This window comes from Peromyscus maniculatus, chromosome 1 (genome assembly GCF_049852395.1).
Source record: "Peromyscus maniculatus bairdii isolate BWxNUB_F1_BW_parent chromosome 1, HU_Pman_BW_mat_3.1, whole genome shotgun sequence".
Classification (NCBI taxonomy): domain Eukaryota; kingdom Metazoa; phylum Chordata; class Mammalia; order Rodentia; family Cricetidae; genus Peromyscus; species Peromyscus maniculatus.
This window is the reverse complement of record NC_134852.1, coordinates 124,124,434-124,147,185: the sequence shown is the minus strand read 5'-3', so window position 1 is coordinate 124,147,185 and position 22,752 is coordinate 124,124,434. Positions and strand designations below refer to the sequence as shown.

At 46.1% G+C, this 22,752-nt stretch overlaps 1 protein-coding gene across 1 annotated transcript in view; it reads left to right on the top strand.

The window, feature by feature from the left end:
* The window catches only part of Rras2 (RAS related 2), a 76,082-nt gene that overhangs the window by 48,322 nt on the left and 5,008 nt on the right, over window positions 1-22,752 (top strand). The window contains exons 2-4 of the mRNA XM_076550548.1: window positions 12,610-12,697; window positions 14,057-14,159; window positions 14,438-14,546. Of these exons, the coding sequence (XP_076406663.1) occupies window positions 12,610-12,697; window positions 14,057-14,159; window positions 14,438-14,546 (300 nt within the window). The remainder of the gene's footprint in view (window positions 1-12,609; window positions 12,698-14,056; window positions 14,160-14,437; window positions 14,547-22,752) is intronic.

Genomic DNA, 22,752 nt, shown 5'->3' with positions numbered 1-22,752 from the left:
TTTGCAACTCACTGTGTAGACCAAGTTGGCCTTGAACTCACAGAGATCTTCCTGCCTCTGCCTCACTAATGCTGGGATTGAAGGTGTGGGCCACCATAGCTGGCTGTAAAGTAGTTTCTTATTCTGTTTAAAAGTGGGCAGTGATTTGAATAGACATTTCTACCAAGAAGCTATACATATGGCCAATAAGTATATAAAAAGACACTCAATATCCCATTAGGGAAATGCAGACCAAAACTTTGGTGAGATCACATTTCAGCCTATACTATAATAGTGATAGGCAGAAAGACATTCGATATAGGTGAGATCCGTGGGACGCAAGGGCTTAAGAGGCCTAAAAGTGAACAGGGGTGCCGCAGTTTTAGAAAACTGGTAATTCCTCAGAAAGTTAAAAGTAGTGTACATCTCTACTTCCAACATTCTGGAGGCTAGAGGCAGGCAGATCTCTGAGTTCAAGGCCAGCCTAGCCTACATGGTGAGTTCTAGGTTAGCCAGGGCTACCTAAGTGAGACCCTGTCTCAAAACAAAACCGAAACCAAACTCAAACCAAAAACCAACCTGAAAAGTAAAGTTACCATATGATCCAGTAACCGACCATTAAAATATACTTGAGAAAAGTAGACATGCATGTGTATTTTCACATGTACATACAAAATCTAGTGTTCATATATCAGCCCAAGTTTGGAAACAGCCAAGCTGTCCTGCAGATAGTGAATGAACGTAAATGTGTTTCCACAAACGCTGTCGTAAAACCAGGAATGGGGAACGAAGTGCTAATAAAGCTGTGAAAACGGATGATCTTGAAAATGTGACAAGAAGCCAGACACAGACCATATACGATGACACCACATGCAGGTGATGTCTAGAGAGACAGCAGCTGGCTGGGTTGGTGGCCTCAGGGCTGGGAGGTAAGACCGGCTGCTAGTGCCTAAGGGACTCTTTCTGGGGTATAGAGGGACAGCGTGTTGCACAACCCGCAAAGACTGAAAAAGCCTGGAGTGATGGACTTGCACCAGGGAGTTTTCTGGTGTGTGAATTACACTCCCGTAACACTTTCAAAGCACCCAAAGGGGCCTGAGAGGTCGCTCCGTGATAAAGGCGCTGGCTCTCCACCAAGCCTGATGACCTGAGTGAGATCCCTGAACTTACATGGTGGAAGGAGAGAACTGACTTCTGCAAGTTGCCCTCTGGTCTTCACATATACATTGTGGTATGCATGTACGTGTGCTCATATGTATACACAGACACACAAATAAGAAAAAACAAAACACAAATGGTTGGATTCTGGGAAGAGCCTGGATTTTCAAAGACATTATCACTGTAAAAAAAGATTTCAGAGAAGAAGACAAACTTCTAAAGTCATAGCAGAGCTAAGATGCCTGGGGGTTGGGAAAGTTAGTGGCGATGTTAGGATTAGGGTCAAATAGAAGCAACGGTCGCCTTTGCTGTATGTCAAGGTCAGATGAGTACCAAAGCTGATGATTCTGAAACTCTCTGTACGGGCTTTGAGGCGGGACTGCCCTGCAGCGAGGACCAGGGGGCAGGGAGGAGGATCCTGTACGGAGAGCAGGGTCCAGATGGAGCCCTGGCAGTTGTGTACCCCAGAGGTCCAGCTAAGCAGTGCCGTTCAGGCAGCTGTCGTCTCCATGAGATGGAGGTAAGGAGAGCTAAGTTAGGCAGCAGCCACTGGAGTGCAAAGGTCAAGGGAGATGTGTGAGTGCCCTAGGAGTGAGCTCCCGCCAGGCAAGGACCGAAAGGCACCGGAAAGAGACACGGTTAAGGGATTTACTCAGAACCTTCTCAGGGATGGAGTGATACCCACCCAGGCTGTCCCTGTTGTGTGACTTCTGTCTGTGCTGCAGTTCTTTTTATTTCTTATATTTTGAATACAGTGTTTCACTATGTAGCACAAACTGGCCTCAAACTCATGTTTCTCCTGCCTCAGCAGTGCTGATTGCTTGGCGTTATAGGCATGTACAGCTAAACATAACTAATTCTTACTCTTAAATATTTATTTAGTGTTTTATGTATTATCCATTGAAATAAAAATACAATAATTGCTATGAATGTAAAACTTAAAATTTGGTTATGGCGTGCATGTGTGTGTGTGTGTGTGTGTGTGTGTGTGTGTGTGTGTGTTGCTATGGACAACTCATGGGAGTTGGTTCTCTCCTTCTACCTTGTGGGTACTGGGGTTGAACTCAGGTCTTTAGCTTTGGTGGCAAGTGCCTTTTCCTACTGAGCCGTCTCTGGCTCTGGCAATAAATAAGCTTTTACCATGCTACATGAAATAGGCCATTGACCTCCCGTTGCCTGTTGCCTGCTAACTGTTATGTCAGCTCCAGAAGATGAGGAGGTCCTGTCAGTGGTACGGTGGTAGGTAACGCAGTTAGGCCCGTCTCGTCCCCAGATGGTTTATATGTACGCACAGTGCCTGGGGCCATAGTCGCCCCTCCCTCCTGTGCCCTTTCCAAACTGCACACAGCATGTTTGTGTCTTCTTGTCCGATCAGGTGTGAATAACCTGTCCAGCAGGTTAGGATTGTGGAGGGACTGGGAGAGAACAGGAAGAGGCCTTTTATTTCTCCTTTGAACCTGTGTGTTTGGGAGAATAAAAGGTGCTTAATAAGCCAAGGCTGTTAGGGAGCTGACACCACGAAATGGTGATTTTTTTTTCCCCCTCTAGTAATTTTCCCTCCACGAGGACGGAGCTCTTCTTTTTCATTTTGACCTGAATGTTACTAACAATTGCCTTTAATTCAGAATATTTTGGGGCGGGGATGCAACACTGAGGATTGACCCCAAGGCTTTGTGTGTGCTTCCTTTCCTCAGTGCTTGGCCACTGAGCTACAGCCCAGCCTGGATTTTGCCATTTGGTTCGTAGGTTGAGGCGAACTGTCTACTGTAGTGTGCTCCGATTTACCCTGGAATATTCCACCTCCTGCCTCTGGGTGAGCTGAGGGTTCCAGAGGGAATTGTTACTTTTAATTTGGGAATGGAGGGAACAGTGGGAAGAGAGGGAGGTGTTAGGTGATGTTGTGCGAAGGATGTATTTTAGAAGGAAGCGGAAACCCCGGGAGAGAGCGAGAGTGGGAAGTGGAGGCAGGCGGAAGAGGCTGGGAGTACAAGAGGTTCCCCAAGACAGTTTGCCTCTCATGAGTCTTGATCTGGCTGGCTCTGCACCCTGGAACAGCCAAAGAAATCCACTTTCCGTTTCCTCTTGGGCCAGTTGATGATGCCTTAGAGCTTAGAACTGGGGGCTGATACTGGCTTAGGACTGTATTTCTATGTTCTGGCCTGTGAGTACAACCACCGTTTAGGAAGAAAAAAGTCCCGGGGGAAAATGAGACCCACAGAATTGACTTCGAAACAACTCTGCAGCAGAGCGGGCTTGTAATGGACTATGCTGTGCTTCTGTGGTGATGTAACTGGTCCATCCATCTGCAGCCCCAAGCTGGAGGTGTGTAGAAGTGACTAGAGTCCCTAGGCACCCTAGCTGGCTTTAGACAGCCTGGGACAATTAGTGTTTACAGAAGTCCTCAGTTTTGCTAATTAAGTAAACTAAAGGGCTTACTGGAGTTAGTGTAGCTTTTATTAATCTGCATTTGAGTCCCAGGGCATACATTATGACCATGCCTATAATTAATTGTGTTCCTTGAAATAAATTCATTTAGGGAAAAATGGCCACTTGAGGAATACCAGTCATATGGGAACATTTGACATAAAGGTTAGATAGAGAGGGTGGTGGTGAGAAAGAACAAAGGTTCTCTGTGTCTGGACAGCTGCTGCAGGGCCACACGAGGAAGAGGCTGCCCCGGCCGCAGCTGCCTGACGCAGCAGTGCTGGTTAGCAGAGGAATCCCCGTGTTTGTTTAGAGAACAGAGCCTGCTCATGGCCAAGGGCCCTGGCTCCCCATCACCGATTGGCTTTCCCTGCAGCCCATATTTTGAGATTGTGCCTGTATTCGGGATGGCAAGGCACTGACTCCGGGGAAGTCCTGAGAAGTGTGAGCTATGGTGGGGGGTCAGGCCAAGGCCTATCTGATCTGGGGAGTCCATGGTGGGATTTTAACTGGAACGAAACTGTTTAGTTCTGTTGAAGCCCCAGAGATCCAGAATAAAGCAGGTGGCGCCCACATCTCATATTCCAAGGACCAGGACAGAGGATTTTGCACACTTAGGCCACACCTACCTCCAGGGAGGTGTTGGAAGTTCAGGGATGTTTGTGGAGAGCTGGGATGTGCTCTGCATGCCTTCTTTCCACACCTCGGGAGTAAATGAGAGACTTGCTTCTTCATTTTTTAGATGTATTTTTACTTGTGTGTGTGTGTGTGTGTGTGTGTGTGTGTGTGTGTGTGTGTGTCTGTGTGCACATGAGTCCCGGTTCCCACTTGAGGCCAAGAAGAGGGTGAGAATTCCCTAGGGGCTGGAGTTACAGGTGGTTGTGAACCACCAGGTGTGAGTTCTGGAAATCAAACTCAGATCCACGGAGATGAGTGAACTTAACTGCTGAGTTCTCTCTCTCACCCATGAGGGTTGTTCTGAAGTCTTCTTTATGAAGGCCAAATGGTGGGGAGGGGGTCTCTAACAAACTTTCTGAGAGTTTGGCAGTTTGGGTGCACATACTGATCAGGGTGGCAGTCTCTAGATCTGTGGCCCCAAGTGGGTGGAGCAGAGGGAGAGGAGGAGACTGAATGGTGAGTTGCCTGCTTTTGGGAAGATGGTAGTATTTCCTGCCTGCTGGGTGGAGCCAGCATAAAGCCACCTAGACAGACACACCATGCATTGTTGGCTACTTGAAAGGTGATTGAGTCAGGAGACCCATGAAAGCCTCTTAGATTCAGGGATGGGAGTTGTAAATAGGTTTCATTCAAGGCCTGAGAATTTTATGTCACATACTCCATCGGGGACTCTCCCGGGAAATCCACAGGCATTCATGAGAAAGCATCAAAGTTCATTGGGTGGTCTTTGACTCTCTCTATACCTACCCACTCCTTCAGTTCCTACCCTGAAGGAGCCCGAGGTAATGTTGGTGTGGGGCAGGAGAGATGCTCGATAAAGGAGAAGGCATGTGGGTGGCGCTGCCCCCCCCCCCCCCCCCCCCCCCCCGTGCTCCTGACTGGAGGGGGGAGCTATGCCTCAGGTGAGTGCTGACTAATACGCTTGAGACATTGAATATGGAAAGTCGAGCGTTCCTGAAAACAGCTTGAAAGATTATAGTTACAGAGTGAAAACGACCGTGAGGCTTTCCTGGGTTCTGTTAAACAGGAGCAAGAGCACCCTGTAGAGGGGCCTTGAGAGTTTTCCATAGCAATCCCAGTGAGCTTGTTCACACATTTCACATGTGCACATCACGTCAAGACAGACGAAAGTGAAGTGAAGTGGCATGAGAGGCACTACACTGAGTTTGATACAGTCCGTCTCATACCTTTGAAAACAAGTAGATGTCAATTGTTGATTTTTATTAGCATATGCTAACTATATGTAAAATAGGCTTCATTATGGTGTGTGTGTGTACGTAAACATACACACATCTGTATGTAAAATGTATTTTTATCAGATGTGCCTCACCGTTCTCTTATTCTTCCATTGATAGCATTTTACCTAGTCCCTTTGTATTTGCACGTGCGTGGGTGCGTGTATTTGAAAGGGAACAGCCTTCTGTGCTCTGTGGCTAGAACCTTGGGCCTTGTGTATTCCAGGCGAGCTCTTAACCACAGAGCTGCCCCCTTGAAGCTCAGGGGAAGAGCTGGGATGGGAACATGAGGAGATAATTTTCTGAGTGTTGGCGGTGTTTTAGGGAAAGAAGGATGTGAGTTGGGGTGTGTGCACTATAATAGGCCTGCTGTGTGTCATGTGTTGTGTGTTTTATTTCTGTCTCACACACAAGGACGCTGAGGTTCAGGTGTACATGAGCTCTGTGGTTGCCTACATGGAGGACCAGGGTAGAGCCACACCCTGGACGTCTAACTTACCCCCCCACCCCAGTCTTTCTGCTTTTCTGCTGCCTCTGTTGGTGGCTCCCAGTGGAGGTACAGCAGGGTAGAGGTGAGGCAAGTCAGCCAGTGTGGCCATGTTGGGAGAGGAGGAGGGAGGACACAGTGGTCACTAGAAATGGGTGGCCTGCATCCAGAGTTACGTGTGGACTTCGGGCACCTCTTCTCTAGGGGGTTATCTTCCTTTTTGCCATATTGAAAGTGGGCATTGGGTTATCCACCTTAGTGGTTTTACAAAGAAAGATTTATTTATCTCAGTGCCTGAGTTCTCTCTCTCTCTCTCTCTCTCTCTCTCTCTCTCTCTCTCTCTCTCTCTCTCTCTCTCTCTCTCTCTCTCTCTCTCTCGAACCCGGGGCCTTAATTCACCTAAGGACTCACACATCTGTCATGTGTGGCTTCTGGATTTGAATTTCAGTCCCCAGACTCCAGAGTTCCACACTTTCTCATCATGCTGCCTGCGGGAAGACACTTAGAAAAGACATTAAAAAAAGGCATTATAAATGCCTCTAATCAAAGGAACCAAACAGTTATTAAATCTCAGGTTCTGCTTTATTATATCATAGAGGAAAGTAAACTTGTTTTGCGGCTGAAGTGTCAGTAGGGCTGCTGACTTAGAGTGGAGTCGGGAAAGACTCCTAAGGATTCTGCTTCTAGAGTGTTTCAAGATCCCCGCCTAGGAGAGCTGGGCAGGAGCCCCAGAAGACAGAGGTGTGGGTTTGTTGACACCCCCCCCCCCCCCCCCGCAGTATTTTTCCTTATTTCCTAGGCCAGTGGATATTTGATATTCAATGAATTTTATTAAATAACTGTTCTTAGGATATTGTGGACTTAGCATCAGGTCTGAATTTAAATTGCAGCCCTCCTGCTTGTTAGTTGGGCGGCCTTGAAGAAGTAGTGTGTAATTCTCTCGTGTAAAAGTGTTTGTAGGAAGGGTCACTGTGAGAATTAAGTGAGAAAATCTGTTAAGTGGTAAACAAGGCAAGTGCCCAGCCCCGCTGCCTGCTAGGGCCAGGGTGCCCAGCTCAGAGAGGCACAGTAGTCAGGCTGGATGGAGCCGGGCAGGAGCCCCTGTTGTGCTGAAACTGCTGTGAAGTCCTGTCTCTTTCCTCCCAGGCAATGTTTCTGTCTTACCCTGCTTACAGTCTGGATGGGTTGGGGGAAGATGGTGGACACCATATAGTTTTAGAAAAAGTAACCAGGAGATACACGTGTAGTTGAGAGAGGGAGAGAGCAGGGAGGAGGGAGAAAGAGGAGGAAGAACGGCCTAAAAGAAGAGGTCATGTGTGAGCTCAGGACCAGGGCATGAACCCTTAGTCTCTTGATTTGACTGAGTAGTTCTCTTACAATTGATTTTATTAGCATGTACTAATTATACAGTAATGATTATGTGATTCCCATACATATGTTTTGGTTGTATTCATTTCCATTAGCTGATCTCGTCCCCCTCCTGCATCTGCAGACCCCCCCATCTTCCCAGCTCTGACTCTGTAGCTCTTACAGTCTATATTTTTTTTAAAATTAGGGTGAAATCTGTCAGATACGTGCAATAGTTCTGTTGACAATGTAACATACCCCTATATATGCCTTTTCAGGATCTGATACTTTGAAAGATTTTTTTGACTATTAAGTTTTTTATACCTCTCCTTCCACATTGTGTTGTTCAGAAAACCCCTAGGCCTTCTGAGAGTGGCATGGGCTCAGAGGTCCCCGGGAATGTGTTTGCCATGTGTGAGGTGCCTCTGATCCAGCCTCCTTACCTCTTTATGCAAAAGGGTGGGAGTTAACCGAACTGCTGGATCCCTAGTTCCCGATGTGGATCAGACTCCGCCCTGTGGCGGTATCTGGGAACTGCACTTTCCCACCAGGCTTGCCTCAGGAGAAAGTGGTCGTTGCTATTGTCCCTTGGAATGCGGAAGGGCAGCTCATTCTTGTCACCTCTTCCCCATTTCCCTGTTTCACTGAGCCCGCAGCCACTTGAGTTAGTCCTTCTCTTAGGAGGCCAGGCAGAGAGCCTGCTGAGGGGAGGATACAGAAAGAAGCTTGCCCGCTCCTCACAGCATGGCATTCTTGAGCTGTTAAGGGCAGCTTTACCTAGACCACATCTTTTCTTTCTTCTGATTTGTGGTTTTTGAGACAGGGTTTCTTTGTGTAGTCCTGGCCATCCTAGAACTTGACCAGGCTGCCCTCAAACTCACCGAGATCCGTCTGCCTCTGCCCCCAGAGTGTGGGATCAAAGGCGTGCATTACCACTACCACCACTGGCTGCCCAGATCAGATCTTAGCAGGGGCAGTAGTAGATATTCCAAGTGGAATAACTTCTCCAGTGGGAGGTCTCCTGGCCTCTCAGTGGACATCATCATTCTTCTGGCTAGAACTCTTTACCACGTATCCTTTAATGTGCGCTCAGGAAACCCAGCGAACCACCTTCCCTGTGGAAGCTTTTGGTCTGCCGTGATTTCCTGAAGCCCCACTGTCTAGCTCAGCACCCCCCCCCCCCAATGTTATCTGCAGCTGGGTTTTTTCTGGTCAGTTCCCGGGGCTCTGCGGACATATACACAGCTCCCATGCATAGTTGCAGCCGTAGCCTCTTACTTTGTTGTCTTCTGAGCAAGCATGATATTGGCACCTCATGATGTTCTGTCCTTTGGCTTAGCCGGTCTGTATCCTTGTTATTTTGTTGCTGTTGGGAATTGACCTGAGCATGCCCAGCAAGTGCTCTGCTGCCAAGCCACAGCCTGGTCCCTATCTCTGGTAACTCTCTTGTTCCCAGCAGGAGAGCGGTGATTGAGTGTCCTATCAAAGGGCTCCATCGTTGAGGAGGGCAAAGTGGGTGTTCACCCATGTTATCGTTAGAACTCTGAACCAAGAGTGCAGGAGAGCGGACTGAAGGGTTTCACGTAGTGGCTGGTCAGGCACACATCAAACTGAAAAGCTTTTGTGTACTGCGGAAAGAAACTAACCGCTGGTCACTCCTGGAGGCACCAGCTTGTCTTAGAGCCTCAAGAGACTGAAGTGTGAGGATCATAAGTTCAAGACCTGCCTGGGCAACTTAGTAAGATCGAGTCTCAAAATCAAAAGTAAGAGGAGGGCTGGGGATGTGGTTCAGGGTTGGAGCTCTTGTCTTCTCTTCACCCCAATGCCGAGGAAGAAAACGACACCCCAAACTAACAAACAAGCAACAAAAACCACTGATTCTAAGAAGAAATAGGGAACTATTGGCAGTTAGTCCATTTTATGGTTGTAATCTTTTCACACACACAAAGTATACAAATAAATGTTAAATGAGCAAGATAGATTTATGCCTGGGTGTTTATCTGTGTAATTGCCACTTACATCCTGAGAATGCTTTCCGAAGCCCAGATGGGAGCTTCTCTGGGTTCACAACATTTAGACGCCAAGTTCCAGATGGCTCACGGTGGCTCTGGGGTAACTGGGGCTGGATTATTACAGCTGCCCTCCCCCGCCCTCCGCCACAGGGAGCAGGGCTTTAGACTTGAGGGCAGGCAGTGATGCACCGTGGAGCTGCCTGCCACAGCCGCCCCGTTACTGTTACTGTTACTGTTACTGTTACTGTTACTGTTACTGTTAGGGCTGAAGTGATCACAGCGGCCAGTGTACCGGAGCTGCCCTGCTCCTGTTGTGGCGTTGGCCCTCTGTCATGGGCGCCGAGCGTTCGAGCTGCGGTGATTTACCTCAGACCCCACAGCTTGGAAGTTAGAATTAAACTCAGCACTGCCAGGGACTGTTTCTTCTTTTTTAAAAAAAAGATTTATTTTTATTTTATTTGGATAGGTGTTTTGCTTGCAGGTATGTCTCTTTATCCTGTGCGTGCAGTGCGCATGGAGGCCAGAAGAGAGGATACACTGGAGCTGGACTTAAAGATGGTTGTGAGCTGCCATGTGGCTTCTGGGAACTGAACCCAGGTCCTCTGGAGGAGCAGCCAGTGCTCCTGAGCCGACTCTCCAGCCCGTAGAGACTGCTTTTCATTGGTGATCCATTGCCTCATTCTGTTTCTAAGTTCAGGTGGTGGTGGCATTGTTCTTTGAAGACAGGGTCTCCTGTACGGCAGGCTGGCCTAGGCCTGGCTATGGAGCTGAGGTTGAACTTGAAGTTCCGATCCTCCTGCCCCTGCCTCCCCAGGGCACCACTACACCAGGCTTAGGCTGGAGACTTGTAGAAGTGGTGGGAGCAGAGCCGTGGCTCAGCAGTTAAGAGCGCTCACTTCTCAAGGCTGTGCCTGGAGTTGGCAGGACAGCATCTGTGTGACAAGCTGTGTGCCCTGTGTACCCCAGCACTGGTATAGGGACCTGAGACGTGTTGGGGCTTGCTGGCTTCTCTTCTAGCCGAGCCCCAGGAGTTCCAGGTGCAGAGAGACGGCCTCAGCAGGAGTAGGTAGAGAATAATAGAGGAGCCCATGGATGCACTCGTCTGTGCATATACACCACATACATGTACACGTGTGTGTGCTCACACACACTAACAAAAAAATTCGGTGGGCAAATGCGTGCCCGTGTTAGGAAAGTGGCAATCTTAATAAGATTGTGTTCCAGAAATTACCCTTCAAAAGCAAACTTCTGCAGGCACTAAAAGGAAAATCAAACAATTGCTGTGTACTTCAAGGTCCTGTAAACCAACAGCACATGCCACTGTCTTCATTTAGTCTCATGGTACAGAACACCACTGTGTTTGAAGAGTTCCAGCTATTAGACATTTATAAAAATGCGTCCAATGCTTGCTCATTCATTCTTCTTCTTGTTGTTGGCTGGAGGAGTGGGGACTGGCCCTTGCCAGACATTTGCAAGGCCCTCAGTTTCATTCTTAGTACTGCACAGGGAAGGCATAATAAAATTCGGGTTTCCCAGGATCAAGTAATTGCAGGAGGCATCAGATTGCTGTAAAGAAACATAAGAAATTCATCACGAGCCAGGTAGAGGTGCACACCTGTAATCTAGCACTTTGAGGTATAGGCAGGAGGATTAGGAGTTCAAGGTCAGCCGGGCTACAGAATGAGTTCATGGTCAGCCTGGGCTACACGAGGCCTCGGAACCCCCACCCCCACTAAATAAAATGTTCCCCTGACTCTGAAAGTACACGCAGTTTTATCCGTTCACTCTCATGACGGACTGGGTGGAGGAAGGGCTGCCTGCCGCTGCTGTGGTGGCTCTCAGAGGTGTGTGATGCCAGAAGCTTGCCCAGGATTGTTCTCACACCGGTTGATTTTAAGTGTGATGGAGGGGAGCTTCCTTTTGAAAGCTGCTGCTGGCGGCTCATTACTGGCTTTGTTTAATAACTCATGTGTTTAAATGACAATGTCGGGAAAGAAATAGAATTGTGAGTAATGATTACACATTTAAGGCTATTCCTAAAATATAAATGAAATGTGAAACATTTTCTTCCCAAAATAAAATAAGTATGTAAAGCCACAGTAGCAGGCAGGCTAATGTCTTCCTTTGCCCTCTCTTTCTTTTAGTCTTGTTTGAGTTGCTTTCTGAACATACTGGGGACCAAGCTGAGGGGTGTCACTTAAGAACTCTGTGTCCTTAGGATGAATCTCCCCCCACCCCACGCGCAGCGCACCTGCTGGATAATGCCCTGGCCAGTGACTCTTGGTGTGGAGCGAGTCAAGTCACTCCTTCAAAGCCAGTGGGAGGTCAGCCACGGCCAAGCTGAGGGATCTTGAGAACAGATAGATGTCAACACCCCATCCATGATGACTGTTTTCTTGTCTCTCTGTTGTTCTGCTCCAGGCTGGCCTTGAACTCGTAGGGATCCACCTGCTTCCTCCTCCTGAGTGCTGGGATTAGAGATGTAAGACACCTTGCTCGGCTTTTAATCTTAAGAGAAAACTGTGATTTCTTAATTGTCCATTCTCAGAAGGTGTCAGTTGGAAAGCGTTGATAAACAGAGGAATATAATTGAAGGAAAAACGTAGCCAAAAGATCGCAGTGAAATTGTGTGATTCCTGACACACTCTTCAAGACAGTTTCTTCAGGGCAGCACACAGACACACATTTCCCTCTTCTTGTCTCCATCTTGTTTTGGTTTTTATAGTTGGTACTTAGTGAAGTTGAATAGGTCTGAATTACAGTTTCTTATTTTCCTAGATACTTAGCCCAAAACTATTAGGGGAAAAAAATGTAATAGATCTTTTGCAATCTTTCTGAATACTCTAGACGGGAAAATGTAGACCATTTAGTACCTTTTCTTCACTGGAGTCGTGTGCTGAGGAGACTGTTGTGGAGTAGACAGAAGGAAAAACGAAACCAGGGGCCGGAGAAGTGGCCCAGAGGTCAGAAGTGTGTGCTGCTGCTCTTGCACAGGAGGAGTCCTGCGCTCAGCACCCACAGGGGTGACTTGGAACTTGGGATGGCCTGTAACTCCAGCTCTGGGAATCTGATGCCCTCTTCTCATCTCTGGATATTTATACTCAATATGCATAGGTTATACACACAGATACATGTTCACATAATTAAAAATAAAATCTTTAAGATAACCTAATACAATTAAAACGTGTTGTTTCCTAAAAAGCAGAATTCAACAAAACTGATACTGTTAGGTAGGAAGTAAAATGAATTTTAAAATAAGGCTTTTTTTTTTTTCTGATTGTTTTACCAGTCTTATTTTGTGACGGACTATGATCCAACCATTGAAGACTCATACACAAAGCAGTGTGTGATTGACGACCGAGCAGCCCGCCTGGACAGTAAGTAAACTTCTGAAGTGCCCTGGCTTTCAAGTGTTACGTTTGATGTTCTCAGCTTAAATAGTATAGCTGGACTATTAGCTAATCTTGAATATAAGCCCTTCACTACCTGGTTCCCCTCCCCCTTTACTGAGGAGTAAACAGTGGGCCTTGTACATGCTGGGCAAGGGCCCCACCTCTGAGCTAGTCCTGGCCATGTTTCCACTGTCATTGGTTCTGATAGATGAATCTGCATGCTGATCCATTTAAATACTCCTCAGCAGATGGGCAGGAAAACAGTAACGGGATTGATTTTTGTTCTGGAGAAGCTGATCTTGTTTGTAACTTGTTGAAGTGTTTATTAGGGGTTGTTGGAAGAAACATCAGGTCTCAGCACGTCATGTCTTCTGGCAAATGTTAAGACGGAAAGTGGCCGTAGAGAGATTCGGTATTTGTTAACTGGGAATTTGTAGCTAAGAGGCTTTAACACTAACAGCCCCTCCCCTCTGAAGAAGACCCTGTTGTTTTAACTAGTAGGACGGTCAGAAATACATTAGTGGCCAGACTAGGAGAGAGGGAGAGAGGGATGGGGGAGAAGGAGAGAGAGAGGGGGAGAGAGGGAGAGAGGGGGGAAGAAGGAGAGAGAGGGAGAGGGAGAAGGAGAGAGGGAGGAAGAGAGAGGGAGAGAGGGAGAGAGGAGGGAGAGAAGGAGAGAGGGAGGGAGAGAGGGAGGGAGAGAGGGGGAGGGAGAAGGGAGAAAGACAGAGACAGAGAGGGAGACAGAATGAATCAAACATAGTTTTTTTAAGATTTATTTTTATGTGCATGAATGTTTTGCCTGCATGGATGTATGTGTATCACATGCCAAAGAGGCCAGAAGAGGGTCTCAGATTCCCCGGAACTGTAGTTATAAGCAGTTATGAACTGCCGTGTAGGTTCTGGGAACAGAACCTGGGTCCTCTGGAAGAGCAGTCAGTGCTCTTGATCACGGAGCCGGTTTCCCAGCCCCAACCTCAGTTTCTTGATTGAACTTACAGACATCTTTTCCAAGATCTTTCCACGGAGATGATAAATTACCAAATGATTTTTAGAGTTGATTTGGTCCCATCTGCTTGGATGTGTTTGATATTTTTAACCTTGTAATTGGTATGCTAATATATTCTAGCCACAGAATCAATCTGTGCGATGAAGATAAACTCGGAAACTGTCTGCCATTAGATTATGTCTGCCTTTGGTGATAGATATGAAATATTAAGACAGGAATGCCACTGCCTCTTACGCCAAATAGGAGGCTCTGTGGCAGACCTCATGAGGGGGCTGCCCATGTGGGGAGGTGATTTACCAAGTGAAAACACCGTTTTCTTTGTTGTGTTTCTTCAGTTTTGGATACAGCTGGACAAGAGGAGTTTGGAGCCATGAGAGAGCAGTACATGAGGACAGGCGAGGGCTTCCTGTTGGTCTTTTCAGTCACCGACAGAGGCAGGTTGGTGCCATCCAAGTGTGGGGGCAGATACGATTGAAAACCATTGTGTACGTGTGTGAAAATGTCTTAGAGAAACCCACTACTATGTCTAAGTCATATACTATTGCTAATGAAAGCTTAAATCAGGAGTGGTAGGTTCTGTCCAGATTGCTATTTTATGGAATTAAGATTTCCGTTTCTTTACAGTTGAAAAACTGGCAATACAGTAGTAAATGAAACACAAGATTCTCTGAATTTAGATTCTTAGCATAATGCATTTATTTATTATTGTTTTTTAGTTTTGAAGAAATCTATAAGTTTCAAAGACAGATTCTCAGAGTCAAGGACCGTGATGAGTTTCCCATGATTTTAATTGGCAATAAAGCCGACCTGGATCATCAGAGACAGGTGAGGAGGGAGGAATTCCGTGCTGGGGAAGCTGTGAAAACGCAACGGTTTACTTAATGAGACAATAGAGTGCCCGTGCTCAGAAAGCCTGTGCGGCATGTCACCAGCGTGGTGCTGAGTCTGGCACACTGTGTCTCACAGACTGGCATGTGCAAAGTGTGAAGGAACTTTGGGGGGATTATATTTAAATTACTTTTACACAAAATCCCAGAAAGCTCTCTATATGAGCCTGCATATGTCTGCTTTAGTGCCAGGCTCATGTGGTTTCTTGGATAACATCTAGAAACTATAAGTTAAGATCATTTTTTTTTTTGTCTCCTTCCCCTCCCCTCCCTCTTAAAGAAAATTTAATCACCTTTCTTCTTTAAGCAAAAAAGAAGAAAAAAACAAATTCTTTTTATATCCATTATTCAATTTGTCAAACTCCGATGAAGAATTTTCGTGTAGCCATGTCTTTCTCTCCCCTCTGTTTTTTGCTGTTCTCAGGTAGGGTCTTACTGTGTGGCCCAGGCTGCTTTTTAACATGTGACTCTTCGTCCCAGCCTCCCAAGTGCTGACATCACAGGCCTGTGCTGCCATGCTTAGCTCACACAGAACCGTAAAGCTACCCCTCCATGCCTGATTTATTCACTGTTTATCCACAGTCTCCTCTAGTTAAGGGATAGCTGTAAGGTCAATTACAGTATATAGACACCCCCAACTAGTCTTGCTGGGTAGCCTAGGCTGGCTTGACATTTGTAGTTCAGGTTGATCACAAAAGGAAAATCCTCTTGCGTTGTTAGCCTTCTGGGATTGTGGGAATGCACCATGACACCTGGCTTTGGATTTTTCTTCAGTGTAATTAATAAATACCTGAATTTTCTCTTAATGCTTCACATTGGCCAGCTCTGACGCTAGTGACCTTCATCAGTGTTAGTTTCTTTGGCACCCCTCAGTGTGTATTGTGTACCCTGTCTTTTTCGGAACGGGATCAGCTTCCTCTGCTGTGGAGTTCCCCGTGTGGATTCCCTTTAGCCTCCATCACAACATCTAGAGCCTAGCATTGAAATATTAGTCTCTTTTGCTAATATTTCCTTGTTTTCATGTAACCTCATGTTAACAGATCCTTTTTACTTACTTGTCTATTAATATTGTTATTATATGTGCATATAGTGTGTGTTTGAGCCACAGTGTGTGTGTGTGTGTAAGTCAGAGAACTACTTTGGAGTCTGTTCTCTCCTTCCACCTTTACCTGGGATCATCAGTTCAGGTTGCCAGACTTGTGTGGTAAGTGCGTTTACCTGCTGAGCCATGTCACCAGCCCTGTTAATAGATTCTTAAGATCTTGTTGGCACAATACAGACATCAGGAAAGTGGAAGGACATGAGACACGGGAGCAGGTCACGACCTTTAAGCCGGGCGGTGGTGGCATATGCCTTTGATCCCAGCACTGGGGAGGTAGAGGCAGTCAGATCTCTGAGTTCCAGGACAGCCAGGGATACACAGAGAAACCCTGTCTCAAAACAACAACAACAACAAAAACCCACAACCTTTGATCGGTGCTGTATTTGTTCATTTTTTAAAAATTTTTTATTATTATTATTATTATTATTATTATTTTGTGTGTGTGTGTGTGACTGCATGTGGGTATGCTGTACAGGAGTGCAGGTACCCATGGAAGCCAGAGGCATTGGATTCCTGGAGCTTGAGTAACAGATAGATGTGAGCCTGTGAGGAGACTGGGAGCTGAACTCTGATCCTGCAAGAACAGCAAGTGTTGTTAACCACTGAGCCATCTCTCCAACCCCTGTGAAATATTTTGGAAACATACTGAATTTCAGACATGAATGTAAGGTGATGATTCAGCCTGTGGGCATCACCGTGTTGTTATCTGCAGATGTACCAGGCCGTATTGGTGGCGGCTCTGGGAGGTGTGTGGTTTGCAGACTGCAGGCCTGACAGATGCCTGGTCTCACACCGAGACTCAGAAAAGTGCCTTGATAATATTAGTGGAGACTGTTCCTGTTAGGCCTCTGTCTGATGTGCATTGTTACAAAGTTACAGAGAGAAAATGTGCGAAGTGTACAATTGGGTGTCTGTTTTCTCCATGTCCTTGCAGATGAACTTAATTATATTTATTATCTAGGCCCGGGGCCTCTCTGTGTGGGTTCCAGCACTTGGCTCTGCTGGGTGGGGAAGGGTGACGGATTACACAGAGAAGGCCTCTGCTCCGGTCTCACACTCACTTCTGCCCGCCCCTCACTGCTAATTGCCGCCATGGTAGGAGTAACGTCTTTCTCAAATGTTTTTGTGTCGGTAACTCCAGCGAAAGAATGGAAGGGAAGCGTGGAATGTGTAGATGTCTCCAGAGCAGGTAGTAGCAGTTGAGGAACAGCAGGAGGCTAGACCCCTGGAAACAACAGGTCTCATTATTAGCCCCCACCCAAGTCCTACATGTATTTTACAATCATTTATTATGATTATGATTGTGTGTGTGTGTGTGTATGTGTAATGTATGTTGGCTCACATGATACAGCATCCTTGTGGCGATCAGAAGACAACTTTTTGGAAGTTGGTTCTCTCCTTCTATCCTACGTGGGACCCGGGGATTGAACTCAGATCCCAAGGCTTGCACAGCTTAGCCACTTTGCTGGCCCTGTGTGAGCTTTTTTGAAGTTACCTGTTTACTAAAGAGTGCCAGCGTGTAGCATGTAGTTTCCATCTGTCTGCAGGTAATCAGCGTATTGTGACACTGCCTGTCTATGTGTCACGGGATTATAGATACATTCATGTGCATAAAAATGTAATGAAATTTCAGTGAAGTCATAAAATAGGAGTAGGAGATAAGTCGTATTTCTGTCACCTTAAAGATGTGAGTTGTTAGCTTGGAGTAAGCTTTTCTGAATTAGTTATGTATGTGCTGGAGATCTCAGGTGTATGTCTGAGGGAGCAAAGCAAGAGGCTGAATCTGGTTTAGTGTGGGACCATATGCCATCAATAGAGGACACTCAACATAGACCTTTGATCCCTACATGCACATGAACAAATGTCTGTGTACACATACACCTACCCTCATACCCCTGAGAGAAGAGAATAATATTGCAGGAAGAAAGAGAATTTGTGACTACATGGAACCTTTTTTTTTTTTTTTGGTAGGAAGGGATTTGCCATGATTGGTTTCTCAAAATAGAAACCTTTCTTTGTAAATTAGGGCCCTGGGAAGCCTCCTTTTCTCACCTGGCTTCCTAACTTATTGTCACTTGCTTGTAGAATCTGGTATGTATTTTAGTCTCATAGCCTTAGGGCAGGCATACTATTTTGAAGAAAGGCCAGGTAAATTAAAAAATCATACAAAATGTTGATATGCCAATACTGTGTGAGACCTGTGGGCTCCTCTGTTGGACTGCAACAGGGCATGGACCCTGTGAAGTTGTGCTGGGCCTTACAGTACTGATTGCATGTTTTACTCAGGTTGCTGAGTCTGGGGGAAAGGAATGTGAGAATCCCATGTATGCACTCAGAAATAATCAGTCATGTAAAGAAAGTCCAAAGCACAACCCGAGTTAAGAAGAGACAAATGTCACAGAAGAACGGACTCAGTAGACAGACACTGAACAGGGCCCAGTTCTCTGTCGGTAACCTGAGGCTCTAGGAAGCACTGACTGTGAGGTGGATGTGACGTGGGGTGTGCACAGAGGTCAAGTCAAGCCTCCAGGAGCTCAGGTGATAAATGCACTAGATGCTGCTGGCAGTACAAGTGTAATGGCTGAAGATTTCTGAATTTGATGGAAACTGCATTGTACACGTCCAAGATACTCAGGCAAACCCAGAACACAAGACAGGTTACAATAAAGTGCTCATTGACCATGAAAAAGACAAAATCTGAGAAGGAGCTAAAGAAAAACAAAACTGCTCCCAGAGGAGCCAAGTTAAAGGTGGTGCAAGTTAGTATTGACTGTCACCGGGACAGGAGGGGACAAGCCTCTGGGAATGTTCATGAGGGATTACCTGGATTAGGTTAGCCCCTGGGTGTGCCTGTGAGGGATATCTACTGAAAGGTGAATGTGGGTGGCGTCAGTCCATGGGCTGGGGTCCTGGACTGCATAAAAATGAGAAAATGAGCTGAACACAGGCATTCATCACTCCCTGCTTCCTGATTGTGGAGGTCATGTGACCCCCCCCCCCCAATGGGCTGTACCTTGAAGCTATGAGTCAAATCTGTTCCTTTTCTCAGCTGTTCTGTCACAGTAGTGTGTGCGGTCACTAATGCAGATGACATGTTCCTATCGTTTTTCACTGGAAACAGTGTAAGGCAGAAGGTGACCTCTCTTACGTACCGAGAGCAAAAGCCTGTTTTCTGTAAATGAATGTCCAGCAAATACTTGCTTTAAAAATGAGATTGAGTTAAAGATTTCTCCCCAAACATATGAAATGTAAGAGTTCAGTACCACCAGACCTGAATTATCAGAAATATGAAGACATCTCAGGCTGAGAGATAATGACCCCAAAGGGGTAATGCGAGAAATCCACGGTGTCTGCTTAAAGCAGAAAGGAATTTACTTGGGGAGAAAAACTCACTGTACAGGACAGAATTGTCACAGGTTCTGGAATGCTGGGTACAGTCTCATGTGGTCCCACTGTCTCAGTCTGCCCTGAATCCAAATCCACGAGGGAGAGAACTGCTTAGGTGCGTCTCAGGTCTTAAGGGTTGAGAGGCCATGCCCCAGGGACATGTACTTCAAGTCACAGGTAGGTAGAACAGTTACCTGCTGTGTCTCTAGGGCTGCGCTTCAGGGTCATAGAACCGATAGCCACTACAAATGGGAGTCTGAGTCAACACGGAGGACAGAGGATCACTGGGCCTGGCAATTATGTGGGTAAATAAAAATGACATTGTTGTTATTTAAATCTGATAATTAAATGTTTGAAGCAAAAAATAATGCGAGGCAAAAGCTGGTAACACCAGAAAAGAGCAAGAAGGCAGAGCAGCGTTGTATAGGTCTCATGCCGTGTGTGAACTGGTTTGACCACATCAAATATGAATTAAAACGTAGGCTTGTAGACAAATTTCTAAACAGTCTTATTAAATAAGAAACACAGAGCCAAATATAGGGGTGAAGGCCTCAGAGATCAGAGAAATAGTGAGAACCACCAGCTAACCTTAGCTCACCACGCCACTGTAGCTCCCAAGAGAGAGCTTCCTGTCTAACCTGTGCCTTTATTGCCTTGCTGTTCTGCCTTCTCATTGGCTCTTAGCCCAGCTACCTCACTTCCTTGTTGCTACCTGTCTGTACAGACCTCCAGGTCTCTATGGTTGGTACTAGGATTAAAGGCATGTGTCACCATGCTTGGCTGTTCCCTAGTGTGGCCCTGAACACAGAGAGACTCTGCTTGCCATGTGATCGGATTAAGGGCGTGTGCTACCACTGCCTGACTTTTGTTTATGGCTGGCTATGTCCTCTGATCTCTAGGCAAACTTTATTTATTAACATACAAATAAAATAGCACCACATAGCCTGAAGTCCGAAGCAGCCACTGAGGTAGTCTAACAGACATGAAGTCAATTAGCCAATGGCAGAATGGCTGATGTAGAAATAGTTCTTAGCCCAAAAGGCAGAACAGGTACACACAGAACAAAGGGTAAAGAGAGGAGGTCTCAGGATCTCAATGGAAAGACCTGGGTCAGACTGGATGAAAAAGCCAGGCCCTGTAAGACCTCTACTTTCAGCTCACAGACACACAACCTACTTAGAATAGAAGGATGGGGTGTGAGACGCTGTGCTGGCCACGGTGAAAGTGGCCGTAAAGAGAGCAATTACATAGATTTTAGAGCCAGTGAATTACCGGGGTAAAGAGAGTTGTTTCACAGTGATAGAGACTAATTCACCAAGAGGATTTAATGATCCTAGGCATTCACACACCTTAACAGCTTCAGAATTCCTGAAGTAAGAGTTAAAAGAATTGCAGAGAGAAACAGACAGAGCTGCACTTAACGTGGAGAGAAATGGAAAGAAAACAGGACCATCAGCCACCTTGTCCTAACTGACTCCCAATGGACATTCCACCCAACGGCAGGCACAGGGTTTGCGTTATTTTGAGATAAGAACGGGTTGTAAAGCAAGCCTCAAATGTGAAGGAAGCCTTGTCAGATAACACATGCATTCTGGTGGCAGTGGCATTGATATGGGCATTAATAACAGAGGAAATGTCCAAATTCCCAAGCAACTAGGGTATTTCTAACACTTAAAGGGGAAAAATTTAAAAGACTACGAAGAATTCTGAATGAGATGCAACTTACACGCAAATACAGCATGTCAGGATTTATGGGCTGTTTTAGGAGTTGCTTGTGCCACTAAAGAGGTATATTAGAAAAGAAAACCAGCAAATTAAAATCAGAGTGCGGAGGGAAGTGAAGTGGAGAAAGGGTGGGTCAGTGGAAGAAGGTGTGTGTGGTGTGTGCAGGGCCCATTGCCACAAAGGAAAGACAAAAGGAATGGGAACTACACAAGAAACTGGCTTTTGTAAGGTAGACCAGACTGTCAAGCCTCCAGCCAGAAAGATCAGATCTGTCTGTCTGTCTTGGCCTATCCTCCCTCCCTCCCTCCCTCCCTCCCTCCCTCCCTCCCTCCCTCCCTCCCTCCCTCCCTCCCTCCCTCCCTCCCATGAACTTATTTAATGCATATGAACCTCTAGGTTTGAGCCCCAATGAAAGAGGAGGGGACCACAATGATGAAAGGCATCCCATCACTTTACATCTTACAAAATATGTAAAGCACAAATGCTGTAAAGAACATGACATCAATAAATCCAGTAAAGTAGATACAATGGTCACCTCCCCAGAAACCACCAAAGCTACTCAAAATCCAAGTAGATTGGCTGGGTAGTTCCCTGTCTGTCAAATACATTTGTCACACTTGCCTTCAATGAAAACATTAAGCCCAGATGGAGTCGCCGGTGAATTATACTAAACTATATATATTTTTTTATTTTTTTGAGACACAGTTTCTCTGTGTAATAGCCCTCACTGTCCTGGAACTCGCTTTGTAGACCAGACTGTCCTCAAACTCACAGATATCCACCTGCTTCTGCCTCCCCAGTGCTGGGATTAAAAGCGTGTGCTGCCGCCACCACCAGCCGGCGGATTGCATCTTTTTAAAAAATCTTTTAAATTTATTTTTAATTTATGTGTGTGAATGTATTGCCTGAATCTATGTATTTGTAGCATGTGGGTGCAGTACCATTAATGACCAGAAGAATGTCCTAACCATCAAAACCTGGAACTGTAACCACCTGGAACTGTAGTGACAGATAGTTGTGAGCCACCACGTGGGTGCTGGGAGCTGAATACCTGAATCCAGCTGTTAACTGCTGACTCATCTCTCCAGTTCTCCACCCCTTTTGAGACAGGATCTCTTGTAGCCCAGGCTGACCTCAAATTCACTATATAACCGATGACCTTGACTTCTTTATTCTTTTATACCTTCTGAGTGCTGGGATTATAGGTATGTATTACCATGCATGTACAATGCCAGAGACTGAAACTAGGGTTCACGAATGCTAGGTAAGCATTCTTCCAACCGAGCTACACCTCCAGCCCACTATATGAATTCTATCTCAACAAAGCTGGAAACAGCCCTGGTGTCCATCAACACATGGTGAATGGGTGAACAAATATCTCTACAATGGAACACAGACAACCATGTAGAGGAACTCTCTGTACACACAATGACATGGATGAAAGTCATAAATAACATGTAGAGGGAACAAACCCAGACACAAAAGGCGCTTATGTATTAGCCCATTCATGTGATGTTCAAGAACAAATAAAATGAGGGATGATGGTAAAAAAGAAAAGAAAAATCATGATCCATTCTCTCTGCTGAGCATACATGTAAGAATTCTTCCTTTTTAAAGATTTGTTTATTATGTATACAATGTTCCCTGCATGTATGTCTGCAGGCCAGAAGAGGGCACCAGATCTCATTATAGATGGTTGTGATCCACCAGGTGGTTGCTGGGAATTGAACCCAGGTCCTCTGGAAGAGCAGCCAGTGCTTTTAACCTCTGAGCCATCTTTCCAGCCCCCATGTGAAAATTCTTAAGAAAATGTTAGTAAATCAGATTTAACAGTAGGCAGTGTGCCCAGCAGAGTTTATTTCAGGAGTGGAAATGAGCTATCATAATTCATCATGTCAACAAACCAAAAAGGAAAAATCACACCATCTCA